The sequence below is a fragment of the Anas platyrhynchos genome, chromosome 1, assembly GCF_047663525.1.
Source record: "Anas platyrhynchos isolate ZD024472 breed Pekin duck chromosome 1, IASCAAS_PekinDuck_T2T, whole genome shotgun sequence".
In the NCBI taxonomy this organism is placed as follows: domain Eukaryota; kingdom Metazoa; phylum Chordata; class Aves; order Anseriformes; family Anatidae; genus Anas; species Anas platyrhynchos.
The window spans coordinates 57,014,055-57,031,348 of record NC_092587.1 but is presented as its reverse complement, the minus strand read 5'-3'; the positions used below and the strand labels follow the sequence as shown (position 1 = coordinate 57,031,348).

The following is a 17,294-nucleotide window of genomic DNA, read 5'->3' as shown; positions in this document are numbered from 1 at the left end:
GTGGAACAGGTACGGCCTGTCAGAAATAACAAGGATCCCTCGTGTTCTTCCTGTGCCATGCATCAGGATTATCTGCAAAAGGGTTAAACAAATGCAGACCTGGGTCTAGGAGTCCAATGGAAAGGTATAAACTCTATATGTGGTGTTTTATAATGTAATGAGTTCTGTCTGGCTCTTATCTGTATGGCAGACAATCACCAAGAGAACTATGAAGTTGAAAGAAGATAAAGCAGTTCTTAATATATATGTATATATATTTAACCAAGAAAATCATACAAGATCTTCTATAGGCAGAAGGTGAGAAAGGGTCTTAAGCAGGGCACAGAGGAAAGAAAGGGAGAAAAGAACTGAAGTTTAGTAACTGAGAAAGAAATGGAAGGAGCAGTGGTTTCTGAGGCTAATATAGTAGGGGCAGGAATATTTGCATGTGAAACTGCTGCTGTGCATCTGTCTCGAAAACAAAAAGCCAAGTAGCATAAAGGAGTGCATAGAAGTCAAAATTGCCACATAATTTTGATGGAATATTACTTGGAAAATATAAAGCCTGCATCCCCTTACTCAGCAGATTTCATAAGCAGCTGGATTTGTGGTAAATTTGGAGAAGCGCGGGATGAAATTTCAGTTCCATTGAGGGACAATCGTAAAAGTCCCGTTCACTCCAAAATTCCCTTGGACACCACCCATGAGATCTTTTTACCACTGCTTCTGTTGAGAAGCCAGCCCTGCTGTGAGAACAGGGACGGGGCTCCATTCAGAGGGAGGTCTGAACTGCATGGTCAGGTCTTGCTTCATTTCTGCTTATGCAACCCCACTGCAGTGATGAAAGGAAAAGAATCCAACTTGGTTTTCGGATCTAACCTGAATTTTTATGTCTGATATCTAGGAATGCTCTTCCCCCATCTCCTTTCAGATATAAAATTAATTCGTTTTCTCTGTAGTCAATCAAGACGCAACAAAAATATGATGTTTTTTACAGGGAGACATTTCAGGCTGAAAACACTATTTAAAAACAACCTTTTGGACTCTTTTTCCACTTATTTAAGTGCACAGTGAACTCCACTTTGTCCTGTTCTGAATTCCTCTTTCCTTTCAGGGAAATCTCATTGCCTTTGGCAATATCATTGCATAAGCATTCACATAAGTGTAGACAAATATAAACATTTATATTTAACAGCTAGTTCATTCCTTACTTGACTTGTTTCATTCCAAGCACAAACACAAATACTGATGCTCATGTGTACAGGCACCCAAGCATGAGCACGCCGTGCTATACATAGCTTATGCATTAGATCAAAGAGTCCTGATGTTTTCTTTCAGAGGTTTGCTAGATTTCCTTTTGTAAATTAGTAGTAAAGAATATTTTAAGAGATGCATACTTTTGGCTGTATCCCGAAAGGTGTACCTCATTGTTTAAACATGTTGGGTTTAAAAAAGAAACAAAGAAAAGAAAAAGGATCATCTGATTGACTGCTCTGTTATTCTCCTTTCCTGATCACCTCTGCCCTGGTATGTAGAAATTGGCTGATTTATTTAAATCCCAGGAACTCCCATGGCATATGGTTCATAAAGTAGCATTTACAGTGTGCATTGTAACACTTCATCACTACTAGACACACTTTGAAAGTAATACGTGTTCATATTGCTCCAAAAAGAAAAATTAAGGTAAAAGTAAATCTAATATTAAGATTTACTTTTGAGTCTACTGCTGTAAAATCGACTTTAGGAGAGGAATGGAATTTTCTGAATGACAACTGCTACCAAAAAAAAAAAAAAATCCCCTAACCCAAAAAGCCATCCTCAGAAAGTAGTTCTTCAACACTGCCTTTTTTCCCACAGCCTTGTGGAGCCCCCAACCCTGTCTGCAGAAAATGAAAGAGAGAGGGGTGGGATTAATGTGTAATTAAAGGGAATTTGGAAGGCTGAGATGTTGCGGAATGTTAGATCAGTAGCTGGAACAGCATGTGGTGTTCTTTAGGCAGGCTTCATTGAATCCATACAAAAAAAGAAAGAAGGGCTGCTTGCCTGTCTGCTCATTTATCAAACAGCTAGGCTGAACTTTCACAGCTCCACAAAAGTGTTTTACTGTTTGCTGAAGTTTTGCTCCAGAAATTAAAGCTGAACAACCTAGCGAGTCCGAGTCTGTGCTGTGTTTCTGACAGAAGCCATGTTGTGCAAAGCTCTTGGAAACCACTGCAGGTCAATTTTTACATGATATGAAAGAAAGCTGATTGTGTGTCTGATAAAAAATATTACCAAAGGAACAGTCAAATATGTGACATTGTAATGTCTTTATTTATATAGTACCTTTTGATCCAAATACATGTTCTAGAGCTTTCAGTCATCAATCAGGATTAAATATTTATCACTGTGGCAAAATGGCTTATGGGGAAAAAATCTATATCATTTAATCAAACTTAATTGACATTTTCTTCTGGTTGAACAGTTGTGTTTCATCTCGTATGTCTGCTTTCTTTTAATGATACTTGTTTTGTCCCCCAAAAATAGGAAACATTTAGCAATTTATATCATGTAAACACAATTAAAATAGGTTACAAATTAGAAAAGGAAGAAATTTCTCTCATAAGTGAATCTTCAAGGCTTACTGTGGTCTTCTTTGCATGACTGTTCTGCCAGATGAATTTTGCTACTGCTGCAGACCACACTGAGAATCAGGTTCAATCCTGCAAGGTGCTGAGAGCTACCTTCCCAGCAACTCGAGCAGAGCATTTTCATCAGGAGTAGCCTGGCTGACGTAGGATCTGGATACCGAAGGCACGATCTACATTCATTAATCCATTTCCTTAAATGCATCTGGTGCTAAAGAAGTTTTGTTTTACAGTAGCAGTGTTCTTTTAATCTCAGCTGACAGAGTAGAGTCCAGATTCTTGACAATATCCTGCTGTTTCTGAGATGCACTTGTTTTCCGTAGAGAATAAATTGATTATGAGCTATCTTTACAAAAGCAACAGTGAGACTTTGCTGGTGCAAGTGGTGCCTCTGTCAAATACCAAAATCTTTTCACAGAATCATCTTATAGAAAAGGGTGTGTTTAATGGCAGGGAAGGACTTTAAAGAACTGTTGCCTCGCAAACTCTCAAAAGGAAAGTTCCCTCTAGTTGCAGTAAAACCAAGTATATTGATCCTGCAACCGACAAATACATACCCAGCCAATTCTAAGTATAATCCTTGTAATTTTAGAGGTAGAACTGATCTTAGATTTTAAGGAACTATGTTCTGCTCCAGTAACTTCAGAAAGTCTCTATTTAAACTGGTGGTAATTAATAGAATTATACTGAATTTAAAAGCTTATTTCTCCTTTTTCAGTAGTGGAAAAAATGAAAAGCTTTCTTCTGATATTCCCTCCCATGCATTTTGGTGACGTAGTACTTTTTTTTTCTGCTTTTTTGTCTTTACAGTCTGTAATAAATTCTTATCAAATGTGCTTTTCATTTTTTTTTCTAATATCAGCTCTATTCATTTGCAGATAATAAGGCAACAGTTTCCACAGCTAACGACAAGGAGACTTGGAACCAGAGGCCAATCAAAGTAAGCAGTGTATGGTATACTATCATCTCACACAGGGCCCCATCTGGCCCTGGCTTTACTCTACTGAACAGAGTAGAATAACATCAGGGAATGATTTGTCCAGTTGGGGAATTAAAACCCAGCTTTGATGGAGGTTCCATTGCAGTTTTTACATTGTCTTATTGGTTCAGCAGTGATAGTCCTGTGTGGGTAGTCTAATGGAGATCTTTTACTGATTTCATTGCTAATATTTTCCATGTTGTTCCTATAATTCTTCTCAACTCACTTTACACAACATAAAGGGCATTCACACCTAGCACTAGTAGAGCTACTGTTGGAGGCTGGGAAATGACAGCTGGTTAACATCATGTTTCAGTTTAGAGGATAAATGGCAGAATGCTATGTGGGTTTTAGGTAGAATTATACATTGGTCTAAACTGAAATTGACCATAAACCTGGATTTCATGACCATTTTTTGCTGTAAGTATCTTTAAGTGATCAAAGAATTAATTTATTGCCTTATCCAAAAGATGGTACCTCTGAAAACAGTTCATCATAATTCCAGAAAGAGAAATAGATTCAGATTCGCTCCTCCTGCAGCCCTAGGAGTCTCTCACAGGGGCAAGATACCTTTGATCAACTGACCAAATGTGTCTTGTGTCTGTAAAATCAATGTCTCTTTGCTCTCAATGAGGCTAAGAATCAGTGAGACTTAACAGCTCTTGCATTTTTTCCCCTAACCTGGATGCCTCTCAGAGGGGCTTTCAGGTCACATACTCTTCTCGTGCCATCTTTGCAGTAGTTCTGATCCCTATTTAAGAAGCAGGGAGTTTCTATGAACTGCGCTGCAAAATTCTTGGTCCCTGATAGTCCCTGCTCACCCCTGTGAGAGAGATCATACACAGTCGCTCATATTTCACAGCCTCAGTAGGTAAAAAATTGAAGTCTTCTGGTCCAAAAGATGATAACTACATCAGTAGTTAACACTCCAATTATTATGGCATACGAAGGAATCATTTGATCCATTGAAGAGGAGAGGTATAAACACATCTACAGCATTACCTGCATAGTGTACTTCTTCACAATACATACACTCCTTGCTAGACCCAGCACAGCTATAACTGAGCTCTGGTTTTGTTTTCAGAAACATCTGATGCATTCCAGTTAAAAATTATGTAAATAAATTACTTTATGCTTTAACACTTCAGTCCCTTTATCACCAACTGTGCTGACCAATTGCTGCCAGTCAATGATTTTCATTCCCCTTCGTTGCTACTGCCAAGGAAATTTGGCCATAGAAGTGGTTAAGATCATCTGATTTCATACTGTTCTGCCTTCAGTCTTTTTATAGCACTGCTGCCTTATAACACTGCAAAGTTCAGAGCTCCAGTGGCACTGTACTCTTGGTCATCAGTTGTGAGGCTTTCTCTTTTGCAGCTGGGTTTATTGCTGTAAGCATGCAGATGGTCTCTATCACACTGAGCTTAAAAACAGTTCCACCACAGGTGAGGCATGAGAAAGCATCTAAACATAAAAGTTGATTTCTTTCTGTCCTGCAGCTTGAATGTCTCCAATTATATACACAAGAAGTTACTTAAGCTGATGGAAACTATATGGTGTGAAGGGAATTTTATTCTTTCTTTAAAGGAGTGCTGCAGGTACTGGATCCATGAAAGGAAAAACATTCTGCTGTTTACTACAAAAATGATTGCATGGCTTGCATGTTGTTCTCTTACAGATCAAATTTTCAAGCCCTGCTTATTGTATTAAGGGGGTGTTTTGTTGTAGTGGTGGTTTTTGCTAGTTTGTTTTCTGTTAGGAATGCAGAGAAGTGCTCAAGAAATAATCTTTGTGAACTGCACTAATGAGTTTTTGCCTTTTAGGATATAACGATTGCTAAAGGAGGAAGCTGTATGGAAAAATTTGTGTTAATTTAGCTATTGCTGTCTGTATGATCTTGATGATAACTGGAGAAATCCTTTATGTAGTGTACTACCAAGTGAAATATACAGGACAGGGAATAACGTATAGTGGCATTCTACAACGTTTCTGAGTCTTTCAGTCTTATTTTTCTTTCTTGAGTTGATTTAAGGGGAAACTTGATATAAGAGACTGACCCCTGTTGAAGTTGTACAAACCTCTCAGTCTCTCTGGAACTTCTGTTGTCCTGCCTGCTGAGAGCTTTTCCTTTTTCCCTTTCCCTCAATAATTTGTGGGGGTAGCTCCCAGTGCATTTCCTCTCCCCTTCCCCAGCCCCAGCCATACTGCTGAGGCTCGCAGGGCAGATGTAGGTAGGCTTTGTGCCTGGTACACACAGTGTGTGTGTGACAGCTGCTAGAGACCAAAGTGGGGACTTGAGCTGCAACCTGGACTTGTTACCAGTCAAGTTAAAAGCCAAACTTCTACATCTGGTGTTACAGCCTCTTATATTCCATGTAGCTTGGCAGAAAGAGGGTCTCGTCATCTATCTGTAACAGGGTAGGACTGATCTGGAGCCTGGCTTCTGCTGTGGAATATGCATTTTGGTCTAAGCCCTGATGGGCAGATTTGGAGCAGATAGCGTGGCTTTCTGAGGTAGTGAAGATAGGAAATCCCATTCATATCATGTCAGCTATTTTAAATAAATCTCACCTGGATTGTTCAATATTGAGCTCAAGATAGCTTTTATTTTTAATGGATGATAGGGAACATCCTGAGTGGGCATGGTAAGGGAGCAACATATAAGAAGGTCCCTGCAGCTCCCCAGGCCGCCTCTCAGCCCATCTGTGCTGGTAGACAAGATTAGGGCTTCCAGCTATTTGCCACTACTTTCTGTTGGAGATTATGGCATGTGCTGGTTTGCGGGTGAATGACTATGAGTGAATCTGCTACAGGAAAAAAAAATCACCTTAGTTTAAGCTGCTGTCATTTATACACTGATCTTTCACTATTTTAATTAATGACTTTATTAAAGCCAGATTATTTTACCTAAAGCAAACTAGGGCCCACTGAAGTGAACTGATATGCTGGTGGCACTCGGAAATCACTCCCCAGCAACTGCCTTGAGAGGATGACGAACACCTGGAGATGGTAACCTCTCCTACCACCATAGCTGGATCCAGAAGTGAGAGTCTCACTGTGGTCTGATAGGCTGTAAGGAGAGAACTGGAAGGTCATTGAAAATCCCCTTTAGGAAAGTAGGGTCAATCAAAGGTACAAGAGCAAGACAGTTTTATGATGCCCTTTCTAACCTTAAAAATTTAACTGATGTGTTGGTGGTGCTTACAGCTGAGAAAATGAAGCAAATGTTAGCGAAATTATGGAGTGAATAAGATTGTCTTTGCTGCTTTGATGCAAGGGCTAGACAGGATAATCAGTGCTCTCATTAACACCTATTATAAAGCTAAGCCATAGCTCAAACTTGTGCCATAAGGCCACCAATCCATTCTTGTAGCACAGCCACACCATGCGACTCCCACTGTGCTCTGCTCAGGCAGAGTTACGGTGCTGGGCAGTATCCTCTGCGGATCTGAGACCAAAGATGATGCTAAGTTATGAAGCAAATAATTTCAAACTGTACATTTCCTAGTGTTCACTGCTTTCAAGCACAAGCTTCCCCCACCCCAAAGTGTTTTCAATTTTTCAAACATTTCTGATAAGCTCATTTGCAGTGAAGACTTGTGCTGCTCAGGGATCAAAACAGTCTGAGAATCAGGGAGCTGAAACAACAGAAGGGCTTGTCCAGAGGGTCTGTACCTCTGCTTATTGCTAAACTAAAAGAGCAGCTGCACAGCACAGCCCTGCCAACAAGTAGCTTTAGGATGCTTTTTTTTTAATAATAAGAAAAAAAAATAGAAGTTCATTGTTGTCCTGCCCTGCAACTGTCAGCTTTATTAACTCCGAAGAGAGCTACTTTTACCACAAGAAAAGAAATTTTGAAAACCCAATCAATGTATTACCACAGTGTTCTGCTACTGAATCAATGCTTGTTAATAATAAACTATCACAGTCTGGTTTGCTGTAGAAATTATTAGCATTGTCAGTTTCTCTTACCCCTGTATCTTTTTTTTTTTTTTTTAATTTTATTTCAACCAATCCACTTTTTAAAATGTACATCTCTATGTATCAGGTACCACTATTATGGAATTGCAGTGAAAGAAAACTCCCAGTATTACGATGTGATGTATTCTAAAAAAGGAGCAGCCTGGGTCAACGAAACGGGAAAAAAAGAAGTAACCAAACAGACAGTGGCGTATTCACCACGATCCAAACTGGGAACATTACTGCCAGAGTTTCCAAATGTCAAAGATCTAAATCTGCCAGCCAGTCTGCCAGAGGAGAAGGTAACACTTTGGAAATATTTTCTCGGCCTGTCTTGTTTTTTGTTGTTGTTGTTGTTTTTCCCCTGCTCGGGATGAAAGCTTTATCTAATATATAAAGACTTTAAATTAGATTGAGTTTAATAACGCTCTGACTTTATTTATGGGAGGCTTAATTGCTTCTTATAATAGTAAGAAATATCTTCCCTTAGCATAGGCAGCTGACTCTATCAGCTGTACAACACGCCTAAAGCCTACGCACAGCATTCTTTTAAAGTTATATTGCATTCAGCAGGAAAGGTTTGAGGGTTACCGGATCACTAATCACTAAATCACTAATAACAAGACCCCAGACTTCTGTTTTTGCAGTATGTTATAGCCCCTTAATTTCTGAACCCATTTGTTGGCAAACTGAGAAAGATTCCTGATGCTTTCTTGAGGGGAGAGAGACTTAATGCATTTTGTATCCTTCTAGGCTGAAAATTAAGAGAATCCTATCTGCACATATGACAAAAGTGCTCTGACTGCTCTTGGCTGAGCTTGCTAGTTTTCTGATGCTATTCACATGTGTAGTATCAATGTAAAGTGGACAAAAGAATAGGGTTTTATAGTTCTTTATGTCCTAATTAGGGCCACATTCTCGTCTTTGATCTCACTGAGGCTTTTTGCTCCTCTTACATTTGAAGAATCCCCATTGACATAGAAAAATCCATGAATTCAAAGGGAGAATTTACTTTTAAGAAGAAAACTCATCTTAAAGCTAATCTAACTATAGTCTGATTTCATTATTTTTGCAATTGTGCATAGGTAAGATAAGAAAAATCTTACTTTTTTGTGCTCTGTATTCTTATAGTTTTAAAAGCAGGTTTCTTAAAGTAGAATGATCTTTTGTGTGTCTCCCTCTCATTCTTTTTCAGGTTTCTACCTTTATTATGATGTATAGAACTCACTGTCAGAGGATACTAGACACTGTAATAAGAGCAAACTTTGATGAGGTATGGTTAGAAGCTGCAGTTGTAGTTTAATGATACGTGAGGTATTAATGGATCTGAGAGCTTATTTTGAATATGATATTACAACCTTATGGTTTTATGGCGGCTAATCCTTTTCATGAATAATGAACAATAGCTATACTCGAGTACATAATATGTCAGTGATAGCGTTAAATCTCACTTATAACATGATGCGAGTTAGAGGAGTGAAAGCAGTGGGAATGTTTTTGTCTCTCCATCAGGATTAAGGTAGCAATATCGCCTTACAAGATGTTGGACAATCCCGTTCTTACAACTCAGAAAGTGTGTCCATCACCACTCTTCTAAGCTTTGTGTTTGAACTAAGCTCTGTCTGAAGAAATTGCTCTGAGTGTTCAGCGCAAACACAGGGCAGGTGCCACAGCCAACTTGGTTCCAAAATGGTTCTACTGGTCTGTTAACAATGGAAAAGGAGCTGGGGGACCTAAAGCCCCCCAGACACCCCAATAAACCTGTAGCTCAAGTTTCTAATTCCCCAGTTGTAGTGTAGTACAGCTAGGAACACACACACTGCTCAGCAGTTGATACGATCCATTAGAGATGGATAAGATTTGTTCCTGCTGGATATCTGACTGAATCTGAGGGTTTTCTGGCAGTGCATGCATGCAGCCCTATAATTACAGCAGAATGACTGCAAATATCAAACATTACTGGAACGCAAGAAGTTTTGTATCACATGTGAAGAAGGCCTCTTTTCTGGGAAAGCAAATCTGACTGTAGAGGTGCTGAGGGCCTGATTCAAATATAACACAGCTTCTGGAAAAAGTCAAAGGAAATGGGTCTTTTGACTGCCTTCTGAGCAATGGCAGGGAATTCCCTCCTTTTTCCCATCTCACTGCTTAATTTTCACATTATTTGGATTTAAATCTGCAGCTCTTTTAAGTCATTGCACCCAGGCTAGGTGCTTTCATGAGAGAGAACTATTTTTTTAGTATTACTTTGCATTTTTTCACATTTTCTAATGTGTCTCCCAGATTTACTCCTAGCCATGTTTAAATGGGAACCCAGAAGTTTAATATAATAATTAAATCTGACATACAGCTTAGGGAAAACCAAACAAACCTCCCTTCCCTTCACTCCAAGCCAATTGATTCATTCACATATACAGGACATTTTGCTGGATCTGCCTCTGAATACTTTCTTAAGAGCAGGATATTATATTTTGCTAGGAAATCTGTTTGTTAAGATCAATGATGGGGAAGGGGCTGAGAAGCAAAAATATGTAAATGGCAAATATTTCTTACTGCACCTAGTGCGGTTACGTATATCAAGACAGATTGTGTGTCAAAGGTTTTGACTTACGAATGCTGGTGTTCTGACCCCCATAGAATTGACTATACCATTCACCAAGTAAGTCCTTTATTTCCTAAATTAAAATTTTCAGAGGCATATTTTGTTTCCGAAATCTCATTTTCTTTTTTTTTGCCTTTCTCCATTCTTTCTTCACTTTTCTTCATAGCAGAAGATAGAAAGAAGGAATCATTATGGCTTTTCTTTGGCCAGCACAACAGCGGTTTTTAAGAACTCCAAAGTATAGCGTTTCCAAAATTAAGGCAGGATATGGTATATTGGTCCCTGTAAGCCATGTGCCATCCTCCTATCCCTCCCCTCACCAAGCCCTAGATGACATTTCCTTTGTATAAAGGAGTGGAGAGCAAAGAGAGAAAAAGGCTTGATACATGGAAGCAAAGGAGTTACATTCAGTAGTCACTAATGGAATGTAAAAACAAGATACCCATGGGCCTCTCAACTGTAGTAACAAAAAGGTACCCCCTTACCAACTCCGAATGCCTGCTTGCCCTTTGGCTCATTATTTCATTCTGTGCCAGGTTATACTATACACCTATCCAGTTAAGGAACATGCCTGTGTTGTGTACCATCAGTCTAGCTGTGGGGCTGAAACAAGCTCTATATAAACAGGATCATTTAAGAAGTTTGTTGTTGTTATCACTTAAACGTCCCTGCTTCTTCTCATGACTGCAGGTTCAAAGTTTTCTTCTGCACTTTTGGCAAGGGATGCCTCCTCATATGCTGCCTGTATTGGGTTCTTCAACTGTAGTGAATATAGTCGGAGTTTGCGACTCGATTCTGTACAAAGCAATTTCTGGAGTTTTGATGCCAACGGTACTGCAAGCATTACCCGACAGGTCAGTATAATTGGCAGCACTGACCACTTCTAGCTCAGTTGTCTTTGTTGTATGTCTTTTCCATACAAATGACAGCAGTTCTCAGAAAGCTACTTGTTGCCACCTGTTTCCTGTTTAAGTCGCAGTGTCAATTCAACAGAGCTGAACAGCTGACAGATTTGTGAAAAAATGTTTATATTTTAACATTTGTATTGCGAAAAGTGTGACATTTTGTGTGATGAAAGATAACACTTTCTTTGTTTATTAACATCAAGATGTTAGTCATGTCCCAACTTTCAGGGAATATCAGAAGCCTGCAGGCTGCAGAATGCCACATTCCTGTTTTCTGAAAGTTTCAGACACTTTTCTGCTAGTCTGGTATAGCAACATAACAGGATGCTAAATAACAGTGACAATAGGAGCTGGCCTGGCTGCTCTGTTTGTAAATATTCCCATGCATATTCCAGCACTGCAGCCGAAGCACTTGTCTCTGTTTACACTCCTGGAACCCAACTGTTATTCTGCTTGCCAAGAGCAGAAAATATGAAGATCATACTTGTGAAGTCTCAGACATCCTGGATTAATTTAAATGCTATGCTATGATGAACAGTTGCATAATTATTTTAAGATCACTTTATTAATATTAACAAGTATTTGAGCCCTTTGTTTCAAAACTCAATTTTCTTCTACAACCCACCTGGTAGATCTCATCTATTCTCTCACTACCTGGACTCATCTGAGTCCAGGAAGTCTCGATTATATAGATAAAGCAGAACAGAGATCAACATTTCACAGCAAAAAGTGTAATCACTGCAAAGTGTGACTGTCAACATGTTCACCCATTTGATTTTCCTAATGTAAGCATAAGGAAACTTTCTTTTTCTAAATGTCTGTATTCACCTTTAGCGTTGTTTGACTGATGACTTTTTGAGGTTGCGAAATTTGTTGTTTATTGCTCTAAGAGTTTATTGTTGGTGTTGTATGTTTGGTCTTCAAGATTTAAATACAGCAAGTGTATTTAAGATGTCATTCTGCTCTCCTAAACTGGTGAGCTTCGTTCACACTGTATGACTGCTAAAGTATAGGCAAAGTGTTTTTTCCATGAGAAACCTGTTATAAGCATGGGCTTTCCTTGATAAGACATGTACGTTTTTACAGGCTTTGCCCCTCACCCCCCTAAAAATCTATTTCATTGGAAGGATTAAACAGAACAGCAGTCCTTTTCTCAAGCTGCTTAGTTCTTTCATAGCAAATAAGGAGAGACTTGAGTGTGAATATAGACTTTTGTAATGCATATAAAGGGCCAGATTGTGGCTATTAAGCCATAGCCTGCACTGGAGGGGGTGAAGAAGGGTCTCATTGCAATGGAAGTTCCTGAACGAAATCTTGCTGACTCAGCCAGAATCCTGAAGGACTTCCTGGGAATGAATGTTGGCTGTACAAAAAAAAAAAATTTAGTGGGTGCAGTAGTTGTCATCCATCCCCTGTCCTGCTAGGTGTCTGTATGGAGCAGAAAAGGCCTGTGGGCCACAGTTATTTTACCACCTATGTCTTCAGTGCAATGTATGTTAGGAGTGCAAACAGAAAAATCTACCTGGCAGAAAGAAGGAAAGCTCCTTGCATCTTTCTGTTGTTTATGTATCTCGAGCATTGCTAGAGGCAGTGCCGCTCAGACTGGCAGAAATAACTGTTGGGTTCCCCTCCATCATACCCTGAGCTTTTTCTGGAAACTGTCATTTTATACTGAGCAATTTACAAGAAGAAGGGCAGAGTGAACTTGCCTCCAAGTTTAGAAGGAAATGATGGGGCCATCCAAGAAAGAGTTATAAGGAAGAAGAGGGAAATCTCATCTGTCTGGGAAATTTTCTGTCCTCTGTCCTAAGCAGGCAGGTCCTGCATCATCCCTGCACTTGGTCCTGCCCGTTACTGCCACCCACTCGCTGGCTTCAGCCTGCAGCATAGCTGGTTACTGCTTCACTTACACGTCCCTGTGTCCATTTGCATAAATATGGGCACAGCTGACCTGAAATCCAAAGCTTGTTCTATTGTCTTCTTTAAAGAATTGTGATTTTTTTTTTGTACAGTGTATTACAAGAATTACTTTTATTTCAAGCTAAAATACCATTTACAAGCATCAATATAGTGCAGTACAGAGATTTTGATGCTTTTTGAGCTTTTCAGTGTGGTGCTATGTTTTTTCTTTTCCTTGAAATAGTTTCAGATGCTTTTCTTCATGCCTACAGACCAAAATATGTTCAGCAACTCTGCAAAATAATGAGGTGTCAATAACTGACCCATAGTCTTTACATGTTTTCAGATTTTATGGTATAAAGCGTGGAGTAAGTGCTTTGATGTAGTGATTTCTCTTTTCAGTTTGACGCAGGTGATCCGAAAGTTTGCAAAGCAACTGGATGAGTGGCTGAAAGTAGCTCTTCATGACTTGCCAGAAAACCTACGAAATATCAAATTTGAATGTATGTATTGACAAATCTCTCCTATTAATCTGGGAAGTATGTAATTTTTATTGATGACAAATTAATTGGCAGTACAACTACTGTTCTTTTTAAGAATTAAAAACTGACACTGTAAAAATCTTGCATTCACTTACAATTGCCACTTGGTCCTGAAAACCAGTTCCATTTAGTGAAATGAGGCACTGCTCAAAGCGAGAAGAATTGCTTTTCCTTTCTTGTGAGCTTTGATAAGAAATTAATTTTGTTGATAGTAAGCAAACATTAGCGATGATATTAGGCAAAGAAAATTATTAAACAAACCTTTAGGCTAGCACAATTTGAATACAGCTTGAGGCCCTTGCTCAAAAAAGTGCCAGAGTTAAAAATGAAGGAGATCAAATTACCCTGTCACCACAGGAAAGGGCACTAGTCCTATTCAGACGTGCTTTGTAGATGCCTGCAGTGCACATCACCTATTGATAAAGCCTGCTTTATTTCACGGCTCTCAATTCTTTGCCTTTCATGAGCACTAAATTCCACACCACAAAGTTAAAGGGGGGAAAAAAAAACCAAAAAACTAATTTAGGAGAAGGATTAACTATTTTGATCAGCACAGAAAATTAGAATTATATTTTACTGAGAACATTCAGAATGTAAATTAGTATAACTCATTCTAGTTTGTTGAATGTTGTTCATTAACTCATTTTAAAAGTTACAGAAAGTCAGAGCTGAGAATATGCTTTATTTTATCTTTGTCAGTTCAAAAATATCAAGAATCTGCAACAGTAAAATTGTTTCCAGTCCTGGGGAGAGAGAGAGAGAGAGAGACAGAGAGAGAGAGGATGCATTTTCCAGTCATTATTGAACTGTACTCTTTAAGTGCCTCTCTGTACAGTACAGAAGGAGCACCTACTCTGTCGCTACATCTAAGGCCTGTTTGGACAGATCAGCTGGCCTTCTGTGATTTTATCATAAGGAAAATCTTGAGTGCATCCTAGTATATACATGAGACTTTTTCTCTTCTGCAATCAGATCATCTGATTCAATCTCCTGATCAGAATTTGTGAAAGCGTATATAGCCAATGGAAGTACCAACAGAAGTAACTGCAAGCCTTGGTCATATTTGCAGCTCTTAAGTCACAGGTTTCAGACAAAAGATAGTCAACAAAACATTTTAAAAGCCCATTTTCCAAGTACAGGATGTATCTTAATACAAGGCCCATATCCTCTTGGAAAAAGCTAAAATAAGAGTGGAGAACTGGCAAGTACCTCCTGGGTCCTCTTTTGCCATAGCATGTTAGTCATCATGTAATCTCTTTCAGAAGCTTTGATCAAACTTTACCTGAAACTTTTTAAGATTTTAGCTCCTACTGATCCAGTCAGAAGACTTCCCCAAAACCTGTTTGCAGTAAGACTTAAGAAACTTTTCCAATTTTCAAATATAATGTCACTATCATTACCTTATGCCCACTCGTTCTTGCACCAACATTTTTCTTCCTGTTAAATAGTCCTGTCTTTCTGGTTTTCAGTTCCTTTGTGTTTCAAGAGAAAATTTGTTATGCTGAACAAGTGAAGCTCTTCCATTGTCCTCTACATTTCTCTTGTCATCTCATTATTCACAGCATCTATAAATCATCACTTGTAATATGCCTCTGTAAAATTGATTTAGTAACTAGATTTAAGGTTTTAGGTCAAGGCTTAAGCTAAGTTAAAACTGGATACATACTGCCACAATTGTATGTAAGAAACTGGATATATTTTTTTGTTCTGATTTTAATTCAGTATTTTCAGAAATGTTTTTCTTTATTTAGCACAGTATGTAAATATGTATCTTTTCTTTCCCATAGTGTCCAGAAGATTCTCACAAATACTCCGGCGACAGACATCACTAAATCATCTCTGCCAAGTAAATATTTCAGTTACTTGAGTTTGCAGAATGACATTTTTACTGACTTTTAAAATAATTTAATAAATTGACGATCTGAACTTTACTCGGGAAGAGATCGTGTTAGCAGTTTGTCTCCAATGTTTATTATGACCATCTCTACAGAATCAGAAAATAATCAGCAAAAATGTTTTGCTAGACAACTGGCAACTTCTGATCATTAAACTCAGCAGAAAAAAAAAAAAAAGAAACAAATTTAGAATTTGGTTTGAAGAGTTGGTTCATTACCATGGATTATATAAGAGATGTTTAATTGGTTTCATCAGGACTTGGAATAGGCCTATTAACAAAGCAGAAAAATTTCTATATGCCTGACAAAAACTTCAAAGTCTTTTTAATTATTATAATAAATGTCAGATGGAAATTAGTAAAATAAATAAATAAATAATAATAAATGAATCACTGAAATTTTAAACAGAAATATTATTGCAACCATAGCAGGTGAACATAAGAAAATACCCTGAAGTATTTGCTTTTCACCGTTCAGTTTAGATTACAATTACCTATCAAAAAATCTTGAGGCCAAATTCTGTGTGGTATAAAATGGGTGGAGGATGCATTGAATTCATTGAGGTTTCATACATGTTTTGAAGCAGACAGTTTGTTTTCCCTATAATATTTAAAGACCCACATTTGAAAGGTATATCCAACACCCCAAGTTAACTCTGAGAGTCAAAAACCTCACAGGAAGATGCTTCTGCATTCTGTGTCACTTCCTTTCCTATCATCCATCCCATCCTCCCCATTATCAGCAGCAGAACACTGTCTCAACCAGACAAAAGGTGGGTCTGATGCAGGGGCAAACAATCTTCAGCCTTGTCTTGTAGCTGAGGGAAGAATGGGAGTCTTCATAGTCTGGGATGGGGCAGGTTGCAAACCTATATGGGGTTTGTTTGATTTTCGCTTGATTTTTTCTGTTGGTTTTGAACTGAAACTGGTTAAGAAGCCAACAGATTTTTTGTAGATTGAGGAGTGCAAGTGAGGGTTGCTTTCTTGGATTTGTGGTGGACGAGAGCAAAACAATTGCAGTTGATTGAAACAGGCAAAATGACTGGGGAGTTCTCTGTGGCAAGAGGGCCCTGTAACAGGCATAAGATATCAATCTGGTGGATAGGGGTCCATGAGGTCCAATTTAGCAAACCTAGCCAAGGAAGTGTAAAAGGGGATAACACTTATTTTTTAATCTAATAAACCATGAAATAATGAATAGATTGGTTTGGATTACAGGCATCAAGAACAGTGATCCACAGTGCAGACATCACGTTTCAAATGCTGGAAGACTGGAGGAACGTGGATCTGAACAGCATTACCAAACAAACCCTCTATACTATGGAAGACTCACGGGAGGAACACAGAAAACTCATCATACAATGTAAGAGCCAAACCCTCAAATAAAGCCAGGTGAACTTAGTTTCCTGTTGCTAAAAAAGCTCAGTGGAAGTAATGTTGTTTTTGCATCCATTGGTTTGCTTGGAGTCTTACGATAAATAAGGAGGCATTTAACAAAATGTAAGGAAAAGCCCTGTCAAGGTCTTATATTTCAAGGCATAGATCTGTGCAACCCTCCATTACAAAGTTTCTTTTACTGTCTCTAACAACCAGTGACGCAGGACAAGCACCAAAATTCCTTTTTTTTTTTTTTTTCTTCCCATGGACTTGAACAAAGTATATCTATGCATTAACCATTGGATGTGATGAAGTCAGTCTACCCTGCTGTAAAATTTCAGGAGAGTTGTCTTTTGAAAGCCTTTGATACAAAAGTGGCTGTGTATTTGGGTCACTTGTAAACTTTTATTTGTAAACGGCTCCATTTTACACAATATTTTCATAAACAAGATAATTTAATGGGGTGAAGCTTTTTTCCTGAACTTTTATGAATAAATAGAAGTCCTGTATTGAGAAAGCTCTTTGGCTAA

General features: G+C 38.5%; 1 protein-coding gene across 4 annotated transcripts in view; it reads left to right on the top strand.

Annotated features, from left to right (window-relative positions):
- RFX4 (regulatory factor X4) overlaps positions 1-17,294 on the top strand; it is a 101,299-nt gene that overhangs the window by 45,525 nt on the left and 38,480 nt on the right. For all 4 annotated transcript variants that reach the window (XM_072038356.1, XM_072038359.1, XM_072038361.1 and 1 more), the window contains 7 exons: positions 3,485-3,546; positions 7,634-7,847; positions 8,741-8,818; positions 10,838-11,001; positions 13,354-13,454; positions 15,281-15,339; positions 16,606-16,750. In XM_072038356.1, the coding sequence (XP_071894457.1) occupies positions 3,485-3,546; positions 7,634-7,847; positions 8,741-8,818; positions 10,838-11,001; positions 13,354-13,454; positions 15,281-15,339; positions 16,606-16,750 (823 nt within the window). The remainder of the gene's footprint in view (positions 1-3,484; positions 3,547-7,633; positions 7,848-8,740; positions 8,819-10,837; positions 11,002-13,353; positions 13,455-15,280; positions 15,340-16,605; positions 16,751-17,294) is intronic.